General features: G+C 49.6%; 1 protein-coding gene across 3 annotated transcripts in view; it reads right to left on the bottom strand.

Moving 5' to 3' along the window:
* Positions 1-19,027, bottom strand: part of CHRNG (cholinergic receptor nicotinic gamma subunit) — a 43,306-nt gene extending 24,279 nt beyond the window's left edge. The window contains exons 1-4 of one of the 3 annotated variants that reach the window (XM_029616651.1): positions 18,923-19,027; positions 6,864-7,024; positions 3,066-3,110; positions 1,990-2,099 (exon numbers count right to left, since the gene is read on the bottom strand). In XM_029616651.1, coding sequence (XP_029472511.1) covers positions 1,990-2,099; positions 3,066-3,110; positions 6,864-7,024; positions 18,923-18,962 — 356 coding nt within the window. In that variant the 5' untranslated portion in view covers positions 18,963-19,027. Of the gene's footprint in view, positions 1-1,989; positions 2,100-3,065; positions 3,111-6,863; positions 7,025-7,383; positions 7,839-7,927; positions 7,963-18,922 lie in introns of those variants that run through there. The other 2 variants (XM_029616653.1, XM_029616654.1) reach the window with 2 other exon arrangements.
* Positions 19,028-20,955: the final 1,928 nt, after the last annotated feature.

Here is a 20,955-nt window from a genome sequence, read left to right as displayed (position 1 = left end):
GTGGCCGGAGGTACAAACTTGTGACAACATATATTTGGCCTTCTGAAGAGGCTCAAACTTTAAGAGGCACCAAGACTGCCTCCATTGTATTTCACTGCATCAATCACACAGCCGCCTGAAGAAACTTGCTCTTGTCCACACAGCATCTTCCCAAGGGAAGTACAGGCTAGAAGGCTGCAAAACTCCCGGGATCCCCTGAGGATGTCCACCAGAGATTTGGCCCAGGGTTAGGTTAGCCCATTGGAAGCTGCCGCAGTGGTCGGTTCCTGTCTGCTTATTAGCAGGTAACCCCGGAGTCAGTGTGGAGGAGGAGAAGGAGCTGGATCTGATTCTGTAGATCCCCTATACATTATTGGCTAGTATTCCCTTTGCTGACAAATGTAGGAAGCAACTGGATCGATTTGCGATACCACATTCGGTGGCTTGTGACTGGGGTCCTATTAATTTTTGAGTATTTTGGAAGTGATGTGATTTCTATGTTGGGAAGACTTGTTGTTCACTCTGCCTACCCAAAAGAGATGGGGGGGGGGGAGGGAGGGAAGAAGGACTTGGTCCTTCAGTCCAAAAGATCCCAGTGACACCTGAGAGGAGTCTGGGAGAGGGAAAATTCCATGCAGAGACAGGAGGAGGAAGCTGAAAGGATGTGCGAAATGAACCCTATTTGGAGACATTGCCCCAAGTTTCTGCCAAGGAGAAATGGGAAATGACATTTGAGATTTGGGTATTGGGGAAGGAAAGATCCATCGGGGCGAGGAAATCTATCCCATTCCACTCTGGGCAGCCTAGTGGGGAAAATACCAAGGGGCCACAGGCATAGGTTCATTTTAGAACTTGGTTTCTTGGAGTGATTCCAGATGTAACAAAATGAAACCCATGGTTGCTCCCATTTGATTCTTATTCACCAAAATGAACAGTAAACTTTTATTTTTTGGATGACCTCAGTCAGGTTTCTGGTCTGTTTATTGGCCCAGGGAATTACGAAGACAAAAACGAAGCTGACCCCTATAGGAAGAGACTTTTACCCAATGCCCTTAGGCCCTGAAGGTCCTCCAGCTCCTAGTCAGGGAATCCATGGAAGGACTTTATGGAATGAGTCCCGGTGCTGAGTGTGAACCTCTGGATTAGAAGAGAGGCTGCACAATCTTTGCCCAAGAGCCCATGACACCCTCTTCCTTATAAGAGGCAGCAGGAGCGCTCTAATAGGGTTTGTAATCCCTCGCACTCAAGAGGTGGACCTTAACGTATGACAACTTCTTCTATGAATATTTTCTGTTATAAAGCTGATCATCATTAACCAAACGTTAGGCTCCGTTCTGTGGGTGAATGCCACTCCTTGCCCAGTGCCTCCCATGGTCATGATTTATGCCTGAAGTAGACTGGACTGGGAATCGTCTCCAGTCCTTCCTGCATGTTGGCCCAGGAAGCCCCTGTGAACAGGGGATCTCTCCTTCTTCAAGCACAAACCCAACCTGTTCCAAAAAAAAAAGCAGATAAATACAGTACCCAAGGTACACACAAGCAGGTCCTAGCCAAAATTGCCAAACAATCAATTGCCACAAAATTGCAGCAGCCCCATTGCCACGATTCAGCCTGGATGACTGGCTAAATAAATGCTGGAGACATCTTTGCAAAGGAAACACTGACACGTGGCAGAAGCCACCAATACCACATAGCGTGGCTTCCCCTTCTTAATTTACCAGAGAATAAAGCCCTGATGGTGAGGTTGCCAGCAGACCTGTGTTCATTCTGTGCTCTCTCTTTCTACCTGCTTTTTCTTTTAACCTATTTTTCCTGAATCACAGAAGGGGCATTTAAAGGCCATTCTTGAGCTTCTATGTTCAGGGTCTGAAGACGTCTTAAAATCTCTCCTTCGTAAGTCACCCGTACACCCTGCTGTCTGCCATTCTCAGCACAAAGCCTTGACGTGAGGCAGATTTACCAATGTGCAGGTCTGGGGAGGGGTATAAATGTAGAACTGGCCTTGCTCACTTGTTTTCCAGCACTACGTCCGGGAGCCACACCATTTTGGAGGGGATCACCATAAGATCGATGCCCTCGTAGTCCTCGGGGTTCCACGTGAGTCGGTAATCAAGCCATTTCTTGTAAGAGAGGCAGAGCCAGGAGGGGGGGACAGAAAAGAATAGTTACAGCATATATCGCATATATCAGCATTTTCTTGCAGGTCATTCCGCCCCTCTATAGCAGCCGAAGACATAGGCCTCGCTATAAATGAAGCCTCTCACACACACAGCACAAATCTGTCTCACAATAAGCACCGCCCCCTTTAAGGCCTACGTAAGGCCCACCAGGCTTTTACTGTTGTGTATAATGTAGAAGGTTCCAGCAGTGTGAGTAGCACTGGTTCATGCCCCCACAGGGTGGGTCCCTTTTCCGAAAGCTAAACGTGCTAGGTGAGTACTAGAGGGAGTCGAGAGAAATCTACGTGCAGGAGAGCAAGGGAGAGACAGCAGCAGAGGCGCTGGTGCTCTCTTTGTTCCTGGAGAGGGAAGGGGCTGTGGTCAGCTTTCTGGGTGGTGTTTTAATGGGAGCTGGGTGCCAGGCTCAAGAGAGGATCCTGCCGCAGATACCCCAGAGGGTGACTAGTCCAGCCCCAGAGGATAAGGACGGAGACTCACCTCGGGGGCTATAACCCACTAGAGTGGGTAAGGTGGATTTCTGGGTTCTGGAAGAAGAACCAGTGGACGTCACTGATTTCTTTTTTTTCCCCTGTGACTTTACTTTAGTATAAGGAACTATATTTTTGCTTTTTTTAAACTCTAAAGAATGGTTTTCCTGTTTTGTACGTCTGTACTTTCTCAATTTTTTTTTTTAATCTTCCCTGAAGCGTAGTGAGCTCCTCAGAACTCTGCGGCAACCCAAGATGTCCCCTTGCCTCTCGCAGGGAGTGCCCTGTAGAAAAGAGCGCAACACACAGAAACACAAACCTGTCCTCGCATGCAGCGTATTATTCTGAGCTCCAATAATATCACAAACATAGCCCAGGTTCTGTGCCCGATGAGACCTGGAGACACGCTCAGGCACAGACAGGACTCCCAGCTCCTTACCATGTCTATCCAAACATTAGAAGTGAGGGCTTCTTCTCTCTCATTCTAGGCAGGTGCGGGTTAAAAAAAAAGACAGATTTAAAAAAATAATTAAAAAGAAGGACCTTTAATGCATGTTATTCTTTCAGCATTGTTAATCTGGTCTTTTGGGTAAATATGAGTTTGTGGAGTGGTTGAGGCTGCCCTGAATAAGTAAAAAGCAGATCTAGCCTCGGGAGTGTAGCAGATAAAGTTGTTATCTCACCCAGGTTGTCCCGATCCTGTGCCAGTCTTTCTCCATTGCATACATGCATTGTAAGTCTGCTTTCTCCAAGGGCAAACAGGATGTTAAGTCAGGATGTTATGGAGCCCAGCCAGTGTTATGCCTAGGCAGGTCCGACTCTAGCTAAAAATGTCAAGACTCATAGGGGTGGATTTTAAAAGGGTTACGTGCATAAGTTATGCGCGTAACCCTTTAAAACTCCCCCTGCGCGTGCTGAGCCTGTTTTGCATAGGCTCGGCGGCGTGCGCAAGCCCCGGGACGCGCGTATGTCCCGGGGCTTTGCTAGGGGGGGGCATGTCGGGGACGTGTCAGGGGCGGCGTGACGTTCGGGGTGTTCCGGGGGCGTGTCAGGGGCGTAGTGCCGGCCCGGGGGCATTTCGGGGGTGTGGCCGAGGCCTCCAAAATGGCTCCTGGCCCGGGGAATCGCGCGCCAGTAGCCCGCTGGCGCGCGAGAGTTACGCCTGCCTTGGGCAGGTGTAACTTTAGCGACAAAGGTAGGGGGGGTTTAGATAGGGCCGGGGGGGGGGGTGGTTAGGTAGGGGAAGTGAGGGGAAGGTGGGGGAGGCCAAAGGAAAGTTCTCTCCGAGGCTGCTCCGATTTCGGAGCAGCCTCGGAGGGAGCGTGCAGGGCGTACTTTTCTAAAATCTACCCCATAGTGTTAGAGCCATGGTGGTGTTGGTGGCCCACTGGAGGTTGGCATCCATGGTGATCTGAAAGGCTGCGATGTGGAGTTCTCTCTCCTTCCCTAGTAACTCCTGAAACAGTAGGTTTGATCAGTCTGTCCCATGGAGTCTATTTGAGGTTTAGAATCCAGATCATGCAAGTCATCGCTTAGGGGGGGGGGTCTCTTGTCTGCCGGAGAATTAGTTGGGCAGCAGACAAGCAAAGGACTGCAGTGGATGTCATTTCCAGAGCTAACTCAGCTCTGAATAAAAGACTGTCGGGCCGATACAGTAAAAAATGCGGGTGAGTCCCCGCTCTCCTGTGCGCGCGATAGAGTAAATAAATTTATTTAAATTAGGCCCGGCGGTAAAAAGAGGCACTAGGGACACTAGCGCGTCCCTAGCGCCTCTTTTTGGACAGGAGTGGCGTCTGTCAGCGGGTTTGACAGCCGACGCTCAATTTTGCCGGTGTCGGTTCTCAAGCCCGCTGACAGCCACGGGTTCGGAAACCGGACGCCGGCAAAATTAGATGTCCAGTTTTCAATCCGCGAGCCGCTGGCCTATTTCAATTTTTTTTTTTTTTTTTACTATTTTAAACTTTCGGGACCTCCGACTTAATTTCGCCATGATATTAGACTTGGCTATTTAAGACTTGGCTATTTAAGCAAGCCTTCCCTTGATCCCAATTGAATGACAGCAACATCTTACAAGAGACTTCACAATATAATGTAAATAATTAACCGTAACTGCTCGGTTACTCTAATTCTCTACCCAGTTATATGTACCTTGTTGTAATGTAACTTTACGATTCTCTTTGCACCTGTTATTGTTCCGTTTCTGTGTTCACACCCCCTGTTACTTGTAAACCGGCATGATGTGATTTTTAATCACGAATGCCGGTATAGAAAATCTCTAAATAAAATAAATAAATATTAAGTCGGAGGGTGCACAGAAAAGCAGTTTTTACTGCTTTTCTGTGCACTTCCCCGGCGCCGGCAGAAATTAACGCCCACCTTTGGGTAGGCGCTAATTTCTGAAACTAAAATGTGCGGCTTAGCTGCACATTTTACTTACTGAATTGCGCGGGAATACCTAATAGGGCCATCAACATGCATTTACTTGTTGCAGGCGCTATTAGGTTCGGGGGGTTGGATGCACATTTTGGACGCGCTATTACCCCTTACTGAATAAGGGGTAAAGCTAGCGCGTCGAAAACGTGCGTCCAAATGCCGGCTAACAATGTGCTGGGCTGGGGTGGGGTGGGTGACTAATGTAACAGAGTTAGGATGCTAAATTTCTGTGTTGGAGGTTTAATAAAAATTGATTAAAAAAAAACAAAACAAAAAACCCTCTCATCTGTTCCAGTTCCTTTACTGTGTTGACTTGTTTATTGTTACCGAGTCCCTGACTACTTGCATGCTAGGAAGTACGGTAGGACCCAGAGGAGCAAGCCCAGGTTTGTTTTCCCGTTCAAAGTGTAGCCCTCTGCACCCAGAATTTCATCGTGAAGAGCCCTGGTAAAAGGGAGGAGGTGGTGATTGATCCGATATCTCCCCTCCTCTGTGTAACTACCTCCTTCCCTCCTGGAAGCGTGACGCCCCCTCTTTAAAACAAAAAGAAAGTGACAGAAAACGGTTTGTGCCACCAAAAACAGTTTCGCTTATTGCCACTACTTTGCTGTTGTTGGAGGCAGCCCGCAGCTTAAGATCGTGCTTGTCCTCGGAGAAAGCAGAGGGTCTCCAAGGACAGCAGCATGTCAAGTCCTCGGAGAAACAACCACACATTTCCTGCTGCGTTTATGAACGGCAGGCGCACCGCCCTAATGTACCATTGCTGTGGGACGGCAGGGCACATGCTCAGCAGAGGACACCAAAAGCTTTCAGAAAATATTCACTGGCAAGGCTCCGTCGGCCGACCTGTGAGGACTTGCATCCTGCTGCTCTTGGAGAGCACCTGTTACAGGTGGTGGGTAACGAGCGGCGATTCTCGCGGGCCTGGAGACAAAACTAGCCTGACTCCAGCCTTTCTTAAAACATAATCTTTATTCACCGCTTCTGTCCTGTACACCACAGTCAGGGGTACTCTTTCTACGCACAGATTGTACTGCTTCGTCTCAGCTCAGTGTTTGGGCAGTGCTACATTACAGGAGCTGCCTTCCTCCTGGAGACCCGGGCCTGGTCTGGTTATCCCCCACCTGCCCTGCAGGATCCCGCCCATGCAGCATACTCTCCTTAAGGAATTTAAGATGGACCAGGCGTCTAGCCTGGTCCTGCACAGGTAAATAGAGCAACACATTAGGGGCACTGCCTCACATAGGTAAATAACATTTGCTTTCCCTAAGATTACATAGTGCAATGTGGACAAACTGGGGTAGAATCAGCCAGTTCAGGTTGACTTGGGTGAGGTGACAGGCCTAGCAGGGACAGAACATTACTGAAGGCTCAAGACCGGTCAAAGTACCTTCCAGTCATTTCACTAGCACATAAGTATTGTGCTTAAAAAGAATTAAACCAGATTTTTTTCAGATTGTGATAACTGGACAAAACTAGAGCAGGGTAGGCAGGAGCAACCTTTCTCTCTGCACATTTCCTCTGTTATTAGGATACTTTGCATGAGATTTTGAGACCACGGAGGTCCCTGATTCAAGTGCTGACCAGTGATACGGCTGCATTGTGCTTCCTGGAAGGAATGGCAGACGCAACCCTAAAGGGGACAGAGCAGGAGTGGGGACTGGATCCCATGTACCCGATCTGCTTTAGGTAAATGCGCACAAAATCCCCGCTGGTCAGGCTGGCTGGGCCTCGTTGGTCTTTATATGACATTTCCTACGTCTCCAAGGCATCCTCCGCTGGGCAGCGTTTCCAGCTTGCTTACCAGAGAAATGAGGTTGGTGAGGGTGAGCTTGACGCTGATTGTGATGCTATCTCCCTCCTTCTCGGCAGGCCGCGTGGTACTGTTGTAGTTCTCCATCAGGTGCCTCAGCAGCTTCTCCTCCTGGCTCCGACAGAGCACAGCTGCAGGCAGGAGACAGGCGCCTGGGGGACATAACAGAGGAGGAAAGACTTCATTTTAGGGAGGGAGCAGAGGAGAAGGAGGAGCTATTCCGTCTAGTGACGAATGGGATTTGAGCCAAGAGTTAAGTTAAAAAAAATTTTTTTTTTCTTTCAAATCCCGCTTTCAATGCTGGATTAATAATGCCCTGGAGTTCTGATATTAGGTGGTTAGTATGTAGGAAGAAGCGGGTAAATCTGCCTTTACATTTGCCTGAGCGTCCCCCTTTCTCTGTCCTACCGCTTCCCACCCCATTTCCAGTTTCTCATACATAACATTTTATTAGCAAGCAGAGTCCTGATTCTTTTCAGCTTCCCTCAATTCATTGCACCTAATAACCCACCTGGTTCCGGTTCATCCTCATCGTGCCTTTCTTGATTTTAGCACAAGGTTTTTTTTTAACTGTCTCTTTCTGCTTTGTGTGTCTTCCCTAGGGTCTGTCTCTGGCTTGTTGGTGTACAGTGTTGCAGCTGCGCACATCTGGTGCTAGCCCTACAGCTAGGAGAATACCGCGGTCAAGGCCCACGAATCCGGGGCTGCGGGAACAGCGACAAAATCCGGCCCTAGCCCCAGGAAATCAGGGTCCGAGCTGGGTCAGAGAGGTAGCAGCGCGTTTCCAAATTCCTCTCTCGCTGCTCAGTCCTACAGCAGGAGGAGGAGGAGGAGGAGGTGAGCGGCAGCACCTCGGTCTGCGTCCACTTACTCTGCTGCCTGGGGCCCGATTGTTATTTGTTCCACATGGGTTCAAAGTCCCTCTCCTCCCCCTCCATCGTTGAGCTTTCTCCCCTTCTCCTTCTCCTCTCCCTATGCTTTCTCCTCCTTCCTTCTTCCCTTCCCGATCCTGCCTCCTCCTCTCCCTGCCCCGTCCCCCCTCCCCCCAATCCTACCTCTCATCCCTGAGATCTCCTCTCCCTCTCCTCCCCTCTGCCACCGATCTCCCCATCCTCAACGCCCGCCAAAAGAACGAAATAAAATCACACAGGCGTAAATGCAAGGTTGGAAAACTACCGTATTTATATTATGCAAAACAAATGTACTTTCTTTAATCAGCAAGGTTATTGACATTTCTGAAAACGCACTGCGGGATTTTCCAACTCCTGCCAGCGAATCTACCCTTGGCCACCTTTGTAGCACTATCATCCTGCCGCTCGGCACAGTGCCTCACCCAGCTCTGACTGGATATCTCTTTAAACGGGTACCAATTCATCTCTCTCTCTTTTTTTTTTGCCTCTGCCCGCGGGCTCGAAGTATGCGTGCATTTTGCCGTGTGATTACAATTAGGCGAATATTTTGTGTATGGAACAAGGATGCTCTCTTTACAGATGTAATGGCCCTGTGCAGCTGAGAGTGCTGGGAGTTCATTTTAATTAAACGGAGCGTTAGCAAATGTTGCTTACCTGATGTAACAGGTGTTCTCACAGGACAGCAGGATGTTAGTCCTCACAAATGGGTGACATCGAGGATGGAGCCCACCACGGAAAACTTCTGTCAAAGTTTAAACAGAACTTTGACTGGCCCCTACTGGGCATGCCCAGCAAGGCACTGACCCTGCAGCCAGCAGGGGTCTCCCTTCAGTCTGATTTTCAAAGCTACAGGCAGTGCCTAGAAAGTAAAAACAAAACAAACCCAACACCGCGGGGTGGCGGGCGGGTTTCGTGAGGACTAACATCCTGCTGTCCTGTGAGAACACCTGTTACATCAGGTAAGCAACATTTGCTTTCTCACAGGACAAGCAGGATGGTTGTCCTCACAAATGGGTGAGTACCGAGCTGAGGATGTCCTGACTTGCACCAAATGCACCCAACGACGTGCAACAGGCACTACAACTGGGGTGGAATTTGGTAAAGGGCATCCGCACCCTACCGGGAAGGTGGAAGGGTGTTGGTACATCACGTTGGAAAAAGGTTACGCAAGACAGATTGGCCGAAGATGGAGTCCTGTCTTCCAGCTTTGTCCAAACAATAGTGGGCTGCAAAGGTATGGAGAGAACTCCAGGTTGCAGCCCTGCAGATGTCAGGAAGCGGCACCGATCGAAGGTGTGCCACTGACGTCGCCATGGCCCTCACAGAGTGTGCTTTCACACGGTCTTGAAAGGGAATGCCAGCTTGCTGATAGCAAAAAGAAATGCAGTCCGCCAACCAGGAGGAAAGAGCCTGCTTACCCACAGGATGTCCTAACTTGTTAGGATGAAAAGAGACAAATAATTGAGTGCTCTTCCTGTGAGCAACTGTACGGTCTAGATAAAAAGCTAGAGCTCGTTTGCAGTCTAGGGTATGCAGAGTCTGTTCCCCGGAGTTGGAGTGGGGCCTGGGAAAAAAGATAGGTAGTATGATGGATTGATTAATATGAAACTCAGAAACTACCTTAGGTAAAAATTTAGGGTGAGTGCGGAGTACCGCCCGGTCCTGCAGGAGCTTAGTGTAAGGCGGATAGGTAACTAGGGCCTGCAATTCACTAACCCTGCGAGCTGAAGTGATAGCCAAAAGGAATAACACTTTCCATGTGAGATACTTTAACTCACAGGAGTGCAGAGGTTCGAAAGGAGGTTTCATTAGACGACCAAGAACCAGGTTAAGGTCCCAAGATGGGGCCGGAGGACGTAAGGGAGGCTTCAGATGGAGCAAGCCTTTAAGAAAACGTGTTACCAGGGGTTGTACTGAAATAGGGACACCCTGTACACCTTTATGGAAGGCGGCTACCGCACTGACATGCATTCTGATAGAAGAGGTTTTAAGACCTGATTCAGAGAGATGCCATAAATAGTCCAAGAATTTGGAGATTGGACAGGAAAGGGGATCAAGGGACTGAGAAGTGCACCATGATGTGTACCTTTTCCATTTGTATGAGTAAGACTTTCTTGTGGAAGGCTTTCGTGAAGCTATCAGGACCCGAGAAACGGAATCTGAAAGGCTGAAGGACTAACCTTTCAACATCCATGCCGTCAGGGACAAGGCTTGGAGGTTGGGATGGAGGAGGCATCCGTCGTTTTGAGTGAGCAGATGCGGGTCCTTTCCCAGAGGAATGTGCCTGCGGATGGAGAGATCCTGGAGTATTGGAAACCATACTTGGCGTGGCCAGTAAGGTGCTATCAGGATCATGGTTCCCCCATCCTGGCGTAGCTTCACGAGAGTCTTTGACACAAGAGGAAGTGGAGGGAATGCATAGAGCAGACCGGTTGTCCACTTGAGGGAGAATGCATCCCTCGGCCGAGAGTGCTGGCTCCGAATGAGAGAGCAGTAATCGTCCACTTTGTGGTTCTGAGGGGACGCAAAGAGGTCTATGCGGGGAGAACCCCACCTGTGAAACAGAGAGGTCGCTACCAGAGGATCGAGTGACCACTCGTGCAGTTGGAAGACACGGCTCAGCTGGTCTGCCAATACATTGTCTACTCCCGGCAGGTAAGTGGCCCTGAGGTACATGGAGTGGGAGAGGGCTTCCGCCCAGATCTGCGCAGCTTCCTGACACAGAAGGAAGGAGCCTGTGCCTCCCTGCTTGTTTATGTACCACATGGCCACTTGGTTGTCCGTCTGGATTAAGATTATCTGATGGAATAGATGATCTTTGAAAGTTCGGAGTGCATAGCGGATTGCGCGAAGTTCCAGGAAATTGATCTGGTGTTCGGCTTCCTCGTTGGACCATAACCCTTGGGTTTGAAAGTCGTCCACATGGGCTCCCCAACCGATGTGAGAAGCGTCGGTGGTTAGGATTACTTGCGGATCCGGTGGAAGAAAGGGTAAGCCCTGAAGGAGGTTGACCTGAGTCGTCCACCAGGTTAAGGATAGGCGCAGCGCTTGTGTGACTGTGACTATGGAGGACAGAGGCTGAAAAGCTTGAATCCATTGGTGTCGTAGAGTCCATTGTGTTACTCTCATGGCTAGTCGGGTCATGGGAGTGACTTGAACCGAGGATGCCATGTGTCCTAGGAGAATGAGGAACTGGCGAGCCGTGGCAGTGTTCTGAGACTGAAGCTGGCGAGCCAGGGATATTAGGGTGTGGACCCTCTGAAGAGGAAGGTAAGCCTTTGCCTGCAAGGTGTCCAAGTCTGCTCCAATGAAGGATAAGGTTTGAGACGGGACTAAGCAAGATTTCTCGTAATTGACGAGAAACCCTAAGGAAAGGAGTGTTTGAATTGTCAATTTTAGGGAGGATTGAGCTATCTGTTGGGTGGAGGCCCTGATTAGCCAATCGTCCAGGTATGGGTAGACGTGGACACCTTCCTTCCTGAGGAATGCTGCTACCACTACGAGACATTTGGTAAAGACTCGTGGGGCAGAAGCTAGACCGAAAGGGAGGACACGGTATTGATAATGGTCGTGGCCAACTAGAAACCGCAGATATTTGCGATGGGATTGTGTGATCGCAATGTGGGTATAAGCGTCCTTGAGGTCGAGAGAGCACAGCCAATCCCCTCTTTGTAGCAGAGGGAGCAGCGCGCCTAGGGTTACCATTTTGAACTTCTCTTTTTGAAGATATTTGTTGAGGGCTCGAAGGTCCAAAATGGGACGTAGTCCCCCCGATTTCTTTGGTATTAGGAAGTATCTGGAATAGAATCCCTTGCCTCGTTGAGAGGGAGGAACGGGTTCTATAGCATTTGATTGCAGAAGAAGAGATACTTCCTGTTGTAATTGAGCCAAATGGGTGGATAGACTCCACGCTTGAAGAGGCGGGGAGTCTGCCGGAAGAGTTATGAAGTTGAGGTGGTAACCCTGTGCGATAATTGTTAGCACCCACTGATCTGAGGTGATCTGCAACCAAGGTTGTAGAAAATGGTACAGTCGACCTCCTACAGGGATGTCCGGAAGAGGGGTTTGGCATGTGTTCCCTACAGGGGAGTCAAAGGCCAGCCGCAGGCCCAGGAGGAGGGGCTACAGTAGGCCTTTGTTTCCTAGGCTGATGCGGCTGAGGCCTAGTAGAGGATCGAGCTGGACGAGGCCTGGCCGATGGAGGGTAATAACGGCGTGGTCGAAAGAATGACTTCTTAGAGTCTTTCTTTTGCGGTTGCTTGGAGGTCAGCTCAGGTGGGACAGATGAGAGTTGTTTCAACGTCTCATGGTGGTCTTTCAACTCCGCCACAATCTGCTGAATTTGCTCTCCAAACAAATTATCGCCTAAGCAGGGTAAATCAGCAAGACGATCCTGAACCTCTGGGCGAAGGTTGGATGATTTTAACCAAGCCCAACGTCTGGCTGAGATGGCTGTGGCTGAAACTTTTGTGGAAGCATCGAATATGTCGTAGGCAGTCCTAATCTCGTGCTTCCCTGCCTCAAATCCCTTGTGAAGAAGGGCTTGAAGCTGCGGTTGGTATTGGTCTGGTAACGTGTCAGCATAGTCTTGCATCTGCTTAAGGATGGCTCTGTTGTACTGAGTCATATAAAGTTGATATGAAGCTATGCGTGAAATCAACATAGCTCCATGATAGACTTTCCGTCCAACACTATCTAGGAACTTGTTGTCCCTGGTAGGCGGGGTAGAAGAGTGTGGCTTAAGACGCTTGGCCTTCTTCTGCGCGGACTCAACCACAACAAAGCGATGATCCAGTTGAGGTTTTTGGAAACCTGGTGCTGACTGGACAAGGTAGGTGGAGTCAGCTTTTTTGTTAACTGGGGACACTGATGAAGGAGATTCCCAGTTTTTCTTGAGCAGATCCAAAAACACCTGGTGTATAGGGATGGAAGCGATGATTTTTGGAGCATCCAGAAATTGAAGGAGTTCCATCATCTGGTGTCTGTCATCAGCTTCAGATTGTAGTTGAAAAGGTACAACTTCTGACATCTCTTTCACAAAATTAATGAAAGATAGATTCTCAGGAGGAGATCTTTTTCTACTCTCTGTAGGAGATGGAGGCGAAGGCAAATCCGTGTCAGAAGATGTATCATCATCATCACCCCAGGTATCGTAGGGATCAAGTGGGGTTTGTAACCCTGATGGACCTGGCTGAGGCTCTAAAGGCATCGATGGAAACCGAGGTGGAATCGGTGCCGTAGGTGGAACCAGAAATGGCATCGATGGCTTCGGTGCTGTCGATGGAATCGGTGCCTGGCGTGGAATGGATGGAACCGAAGGATATATCGGTGGAGATATACCAGAAGGCACCGATGGAACCACCCCGGAAGGGGGAATCCGGAACGGTGTTTCTCCTGCCGATGAAAATCCAGTCGGAGACGGTGGTGTTGTCGATGGCACTGGAATCACCGATGGAAGGGCCGTCATGAGCGCCTCCATGCGGCTCAGTAGCGGTGCTAGCGCTTGTATCAACGGCTCGGTGGTCGGTTCCCTCCTCGGTGGCGAAGCCGGTGCCGGTGTCGGTGCCGGGGGCGGCACTGGAACCGGTGCCGGAGACGGTGCCGATGGAGGTTGCAATTTCTTCATCGCTTTCTCGATGGCCTCCTGGACCAGCCGGTCCAGTTCTGCCCGGAGACCAGGGGTAACCATACCCGGCTCGACGGGAGAGGGAGGCTGAGGCAGGGCCGGAGGGACCACCGTAACCGGTGGGATCACGGCCCCCGCACCCCGGGAGGGTGAGGGTTTCCTCGATGCCTGCGAACGAGACGTGGAGGGTGTCCGGTCTGTTCGCGGCTTCTTTGTCGGTGGCTCGGCTTGAGCAGAGGTCGATGGCTGTGGATCCTCGACAGGCCGAGATTTGTGCCGTCGATAGCGGTGCTTTTCCTTCCGATCCCCTCGCCCATCCGGGGAAGGGACGGGAGTCGACGGCCGAGAAGCGATCGATGGCGGACGGTCACCGGAGGGTTGACGATGATGGTACAACTTCGACGGTGCCGGTTCCGATGACGTCGATGCTATCGATGGCGTTGGGGTGGGTGCATGGAAGAGGAGCCCCATCTTCTCCATCCTGGCTTTGCGACCCTTGGGTGTCATTAAGGCACATTTGGTGCAAGTCAGGACATCATGCTCACTACCCAAACACATCACACAAACCCTGTGGGGGTCTGTGATGGACATAGTCCGGGTACAATCCGGACAACGGCGGAACCCCGTTGCCATGGCCTGAAGCCAAAATTTAGGCTGGGGATCGGTAAGTGCCAACAGGCCTCAAGGGCCAAATTCGACGGTAGTCGATGGAAAAAGGCAAAAAACTTACCGGGTTCCGTAAGATGACTAAAAATTTGTCGAAGGGAGACCCCTGAGGGGCAAATTTTCTTAGGAAATTAATTTCCAAATTCCTGTCAGGAACGTGGTTAGAGAGCTCCTTTCACCGCGTGGCAACTGCTGCGCGGAAAAAAGAAGACTGAAGGGAGACCCCTGCTGGCTGCAGGGTCAGTGCCTTGCTGGGCATGCCCAGTAGGGGCCAGTCAAAGTTCTGTTTAAACTTTGACAGAAGTTTTCCGTGGTGGGCTCCATCCTCGATGTCACCCATTTGTGAGGACAACCATCCTGCTTGTCCTGTGAGAAAAGCAAGCTCTTAGCTTTGTATAGGAAAGGGGGTGAGAATCGGTGGCAGTGTAGGATTCCTGCTATATTTTTGTGATTTACTTTTTTTTTAGCTCCAATCCCGGGGCCAGCAACCCCGCCACCTTATTTATTTATTTTCATTTTTAAATGTGCTTTTCCCCCTAAGTCCCTGCTTCTCCAGACCACCCCCATAGATGGTTCGCATCCCCTTGCAATACCTCTTTCCCCCCACTGATATCTGAATTCCCGCCGAAGCTCCGTAAGTGCTTGCAGGCCAGAATGCCCAAGCGTGAGGCAAGCGAGCGTGAGACGTACCTTCCATTTTATACAGGTTTTGGGGTGTTCCTTAAGGAAATTGAAATCTGAATGTACAGGAAATGCGCACAAACAGCAGCGGGGGTTGAAGTCTTTGACATTTGGTGTTACTGCTCACAAGTTTCCAACTTGTGCTAATTTCACCCCTTTTATGAAGTAAAGCAAGCGCGCCTTCCTTATCGCCCGTCCATGTGTCTGTCTGTGCCCTAGAATCAGGAGACAAATAGCCCAACAGAATGAGTGGAGATTTTAAGCTTACATTTAGGCCCTGGAACATTATGAAATCTTATTGCCTTCCGGTTTATGGTTATTTCGCTTTCCCACATTCCCGTTGCATTCGCCCGTATTCCCCATAGGTTGCAAATCAAATAAACTGAAGGATGGCTCTTAGCGGCCCTTTTTGGCTGGAATCTGAGCTGGGGCTCTCAGAAACGAGCTGAAGGCAATCATTTCTCGGCCTTTTGGCTTAGTACCCAGCCACCTGCCCTCATTGGGGCTAGAATAATACGACGGCCGTTGCGAAAGCAAGAGAGAGTAAGGCCCAGCCGGTCCCAAAGTTTATTTCTAGCCAGTCGGAGGAGCAGGAGCAAGGGCGAGACCACGGGGCCTTCAGCCGCTGTGAACCCAGAAGCAGTGACCTGGTTGCATCCCTGCCAGGAACAGCCCTGCCGGGGCGGGGGGGCGCGCGAGAGAGAGGGGCACCAGCTGCATTGGGCTGCAGTGTTAGCCAGTGAAACCGGACGTAGCGGCGGGAGCACGGGGGGGGGGGGGGGTTTATTCCGTGATCAGCCCTGCCCCACTCCACCCAGCTGTAAGGGATGGGAGGGAGCCTGGTGGCATGGAGCCCTCTCACGCACAGAGCCTCGAGTGCCCGCCGTGTGTTCTCCTGGCCCTTAAAGAGAGCTATTTTCAGTCAGGATTTTTTTTTTACTTCATTTCTCAAGAGACCTTAGTGCTTAAAGATTTTGAATGTTTCTTACTCAGCAACTCCCAGCACTGTTAATAAATCGAGGGCAATCTTCTATTAATTATAAGCAGAGCTATGCTGGATCGCACTAACGCGCGTAAAGCATGAAAACAGCACGGACAGCTGAAACGTGGATTATCATCAGAACCCCAGACAGGCATTGCACTAATACATGTGAGGTATTACAGCACGGACAGCTGCTCTCTTTATGGTGCAGGCATCACACTGATTCACAGATGCTAGGAATTTGGCATGGACAGCTGAAGAGTAGATCTTTGTCAGAGCCAAGCAGGCGTCACACAAATAAATGTGAAAAACGAATATAGAATAGACAAATGAAGAGCCATTTTTAATATATTTATAAATGATCTTGAAAGAAATACGACGAGTGAGGCGCTTAAATTTGCGGATGACATAAAATTATGCAGAATAGTTACATCGCAAACAGATTGTGATAAATTGCAGGAGTACCTTGTGAGACTGGAAGATTGGGCTTCCAAATGGCAGATGAAATTTAACGTGGACAAGTGCAAGGTGATGCATATAGGGAAAAATAACCCTTGCTGTAGTTACACAATGTTAGGTTCCATATTAGGAGCTACCACCCAGGAAAGAGATCTAGGCATCATAGTGGATAACACGTTGAAATCGTCATTCACTATGCTGCGACAGTCAAAAAAGAGGAACAAAGCGTCCTGCGTCATAGCCACGTAATTGCAGAAGCTTGTAGAGAGAATTCTGTGGGGGATCCCGAGGAGCGGGGTGAATGACACAGCTCAGAGGGAACTCACAGCATACAGGCTGAGCTGGAGATGCAAGTGCCATAGCAGGAACCTCCGAGAGAGAGAAGCACTAGGCAGGCCCCGAGGAGCGGGGAGCGCGAGGCAGGAAGTTCAGGAGGTAAGCCGCAGAGACAGTCCCGAGGGGCGGGGCTGCGTAGCGAAGGAGGCACTGGTGTGATGATGTAGGCTGTCCCATGGAGCGGGGAAGCCCAAGTCAAATCTCCAAAGTAATGATTTAAGCAACCCCGAGGAGCGGGGAAGCACAGACACAGTCACTGGTGTAAAACGTAGGCCCTGCCCAGAGGAGCGAGGAAGCACAGACACAGTCACTGGTGTAAAACGTAGGCCCTGCCCAGAGGAGCGAGGAAGCACAGACACAGTCACTGGTGTAAAACGTAGGCCCTGCCCAGAGGAGCGAGGAAGCACAGACACAGTCACTGGTGTAAAACGAAGGCACTGCCCCGAGGAGCGGGGAAGCACAGACACAGTCACTGGTGTAAAACGAAGGCCCTGCCCAGAGGAGCGAGGAAGCACAGAGACAAGTCTCCAAAGCAGTAAGGCAGTTCTGAAAGGCAAACCTGAGGAGCAGGTCCAGAATCTCAGGTAGATCCAACATAGAACCACGGGTCCAAGGAGACAAGAAGGTGGTGCTTAAGAACCCTGACCTAGTGATGTCATCAGTCCGGGACGCCCCTGAGGTTCCCGCCATAGAGGAGGGCCCGGTGGCGTGCGCGCACCTAGGAAGGCCCGGAGTCTGTGTGGGTGGCGGCGGCGTCCCGGCCTCCATGAGGTACCTTACAAAAGTGGAGGTATGCGGTGGTAGCGGCTAGCCCCAGCCACGAGCATGCCCGGAGGCGAGAGAAGGGCAGCACATGACATGAGTGGAATCGGTCACAGCCATCTGCAGCCAATGGTCATAACAGTATCATTTAATAAGAAATAACATATTAGAGTAAAAATAAAGTAGGAAAAATACTTTTTTCCTCCTTTACAAGCATCAGATAAAAACAGACTGGATACCCGGTGTGCCTGGTGCTCTTCCTCTCTGGGGTTCTCTGTCACTTTGCTAAATTCCTGGAGGTCAATATTCAAATATTCATCTGGCAAAATTACGAGGTATATTCAGCAGCTCGGCTAAGCCGCTGAATATATGCGTGTATGTGCACACTTAGCTGTATATGTTATATACAGCTAAGTGTGCTCATACACGCATATATGTTACATACAGCTAAGTGTGCTCATACACGCATATATGTTATATACAGCTAAGTTTAGACCACTACTGAGCAGGTCTAACTTAGCCGGCTAACTTATGTGGCTAAAACTCAGTACTGGTAGTTAGCTGCATAACTTATATGGCTAACTTGCTCCAGTCCGATCCGCCCACTTTACGCCCACAAGTTATGTGGTTAACTCTTTAGCCATATAAGGGACTTATGCGGCTAAGTGGTATCTGCTAAACACAGGCGCATATTCAGCAGCCGCTACTTAGCCACATAAGTCCTGCTTTTGTGACTAAATCATGCTAAAAGCATTTCGAATATTGACCTCCTGTACTTTAAAACCTACTCCCTCCTCAGCACCCGCCCCTCCAATGTCTTTTACTGAAGTTCTCAACCCTGATCCTACCATAAGCCTCTATGTCTGTCCTAATCATGTTTAAATTCTATCATAGTGCTGGCAACCACCATTGCTTTTTCTAGGCCTTATCGTGATAACCTTTGATCCTTACAAGTTCCATTTGTAATCACCCAAGTCCCTTCCAAAGTCTTACCACCAAGCTGTGCAATATGCCACAAAGCCACAAAAACTAGTGAGGCTGTTAAACGTGTCTGGAACCACATCTGCCCTGTGCAGGTTAACTCAGCCTTCTTGGAAGCCTGACACAACCATAACATCACTCTCTGCCCTTTGGCCTCTATTCTCCTCTCTTATGCCCTCTCAAGTTCCATAACACTGAGCAAACCCTCCCTTCCTAATGTTTTCTCTGTTAACAAACACACACACACACACACCCACCCCTACACCTCTGCCCTTACCACTGTGCTCTGTTTCTGTCCCAGGCAGATTTAAATTCTGTTACCGTGCTGGCCTCCACCATTTCTATTGGTAGGCTAGCCCAGGTCTTGTCTTCTTCTTTGGCTCTTACAAGCACAGTGCTTAATCCAACACCAAAACCTTCTCCCATGTCTTAGCATTACAGAGAACACCCACGAACAACGCCAAAAAGGCACAGGGCCAAGAGACAGGCGCGTTGGTGTTTGGAAGAATCCAGCCATTACTGGTGGCCCACAGAGGTAACCAATGTGCTACGTAAGCTAGCTGAGCCGTAAAACTATTACCAGAGGAGAAACAATTCCGGCATTCCCGTTGCATGAAAGAAGATTGGGTATAGGCAATTGTTTTACCTGTGATGGTCAGGATGTGCAGCAGCGTCAGTATACCCATGCTCAAAGACCTGGCTTACAGTAGGTTCCTGTAGCTCCGTGTCCTTCCTCTTTCCTTACGCCCTGCCTGTGACACTGTGGATGGTTATTTTGGGATACCAAACCCCAACATCCAGTACACTTATCTCCCAGCTGTCCAGAAAATTGCCAGCTGCTTACCCTTATTAGGATGAGCAAACAAGAATAGAGCTCGGTTGCACTATGCTAAGACGGGGAGAAAGGAAGGTAGGGAAATGAGGAGGAGGCTTACGCAGTGCAGGAGAATGCATGTTGTTATGCAGCACCACTCAGACATCAACCTGAAAGCAAGGAATATTAAGCAGCACATCACTTCCAGAACAAGCCAACGGCTGCAGGAGGACGAGGGATAAAAAGCCAAGAATGCTGTCCCACATTTTTCCCATCTCCTGACAGTCTGCTTTTACAACAGTAGCCATTTGGGGTTTTTTCAATATTCGCCCCTCAGTCAAAAAAGGATTTAGAGTAAAATGAACCTAAAAGACGCGATTAAATGAGTGTGAAACCTCCCCCTCCTAGTAAGAGCTTGTGCCAAGAGAGTAGTTAGGCGCTTCCTGTTCGGGGAATATAGCTGGAGGGGGTAGCAAGATGGGACATAGGGCAGTCTTCTCCCTAGCTGTCCCCCTTCCCCACAGGTTGGGCTTTTGAGTTCTAGGGAACACTAGGAGTCCAGTGCAGCAGCAGGAATACATAGGAAGTCTGAGAACAGGCCGAACCAGGCAATGCTGTGGACAGTCTGGGCAGGTCTGGAACCAGGCTGGGTCTAGGACCAAGCAGAGGACAAGAACTGGGATAGGAAACAGCAGACAAGGTCAGGACAGGACTGGAACAAGACTAGATAGAACAATGGCTGAGCAGGTCAACAAAGAACACAGAACAAATACACCCAAAGGCAGCTACGCAGACATCCCTTAAGGCATTGGGCAACAGAATAAGGTCAGATAGGCCACAAGACAGACAAGGCAAGGAGCATAAGACTCAAAGGCTGCAAGGCAAAGAACGAGAAGTCCACATGGCTACAAAGCAAGGCAAGGCTAGCAAGGAGCGAAAAGGCTGGATGACCACAAGGCAAGGCTTGGAACAGAAGGCCCGAAGGCCACTGGCAAGGCTAGATGATTGGTAGCAAGAAAGACAGAGGCCAGGACAAGGAGCCAAAGGTAACCCCATGAACCGACAAGGTGGCCATGGCAGGGCTGGATTACAAAGAGCAGAAACCAGGATGTGGCGAGAACAAAGAGTAGAAGCTTGGCCAGCCTGGAAAGTATGCACGTTGAGGTCCTTTGGTGGAGGGGAGGCTGCAAGACAGGCTGAGTCATGTGATCAGGGACTAGAAGGTGAGGACAGTCCTGAGTGGGGCTCATCAGACGCCTATGCTGGTAGGGAGGCATCATAGTCAGAGTACAGTGAGGCTGCATAGCAGCTGAAATCATAACAAGAGTATATATAGATCTCGAGGTGAGAGGTAACCACTTTTGTTTATAATCACTTGCCCATAGGTACTTTTGGTAAACTGAATGGTCAAAGGAGAAGAACTGGACTGGTGAGACATAGATATATTCACAAATGAAGGATCACTGTGGAATGTTCTGATGGAATGAGCTACACCTTAACCCGAGTGGAATCAGGCTTCTGGCACTACATTTAAAGAGGAGATTTATTTTTATTTAAAAATGTATATTCTACTCTTTCAACTTTATGCTGTTTCATGCAGATTACAATAGACCATTAACATTTGTAACCGAACAGTTCAAACAAAGATAGCACAGAAGACATAATAGATCATGGGGAAAGCTGACAGAAGTGCATGGTTTGAGAGCAAAACAGAATATTTCAGTACAGAGGTTATGGTAAAGGCTGAAGGATCCCAAATGGATGTAACTAAAGAGCACCCAAATGTGAATTACTTTATACTGACTGCACCATCTGCTGATCAGCAGGCTGTGAATACAAATAAAACCAGAACCAGATTTTCAAAA

Source organism: Rhinatrema bivittatum, chromosome 9 (assembly GCF_901001135.1).
Source record: "Rhinatrema bivittatum chromosome 9, aRhiBiv1.1, whole genome shotgun sequence".
NCBI lineage: Eukaryota > Metazoa > Chordata > Amphibia > Gymnophiona > Rhinatrematidae > Rhinatrema > Rhinatrema bivittatum.
The sequence above is the reverse complement of the archived record's forward strand: the minus strand, read 5'-3'. Positions and strand labels throughout refer to the sequence as shown.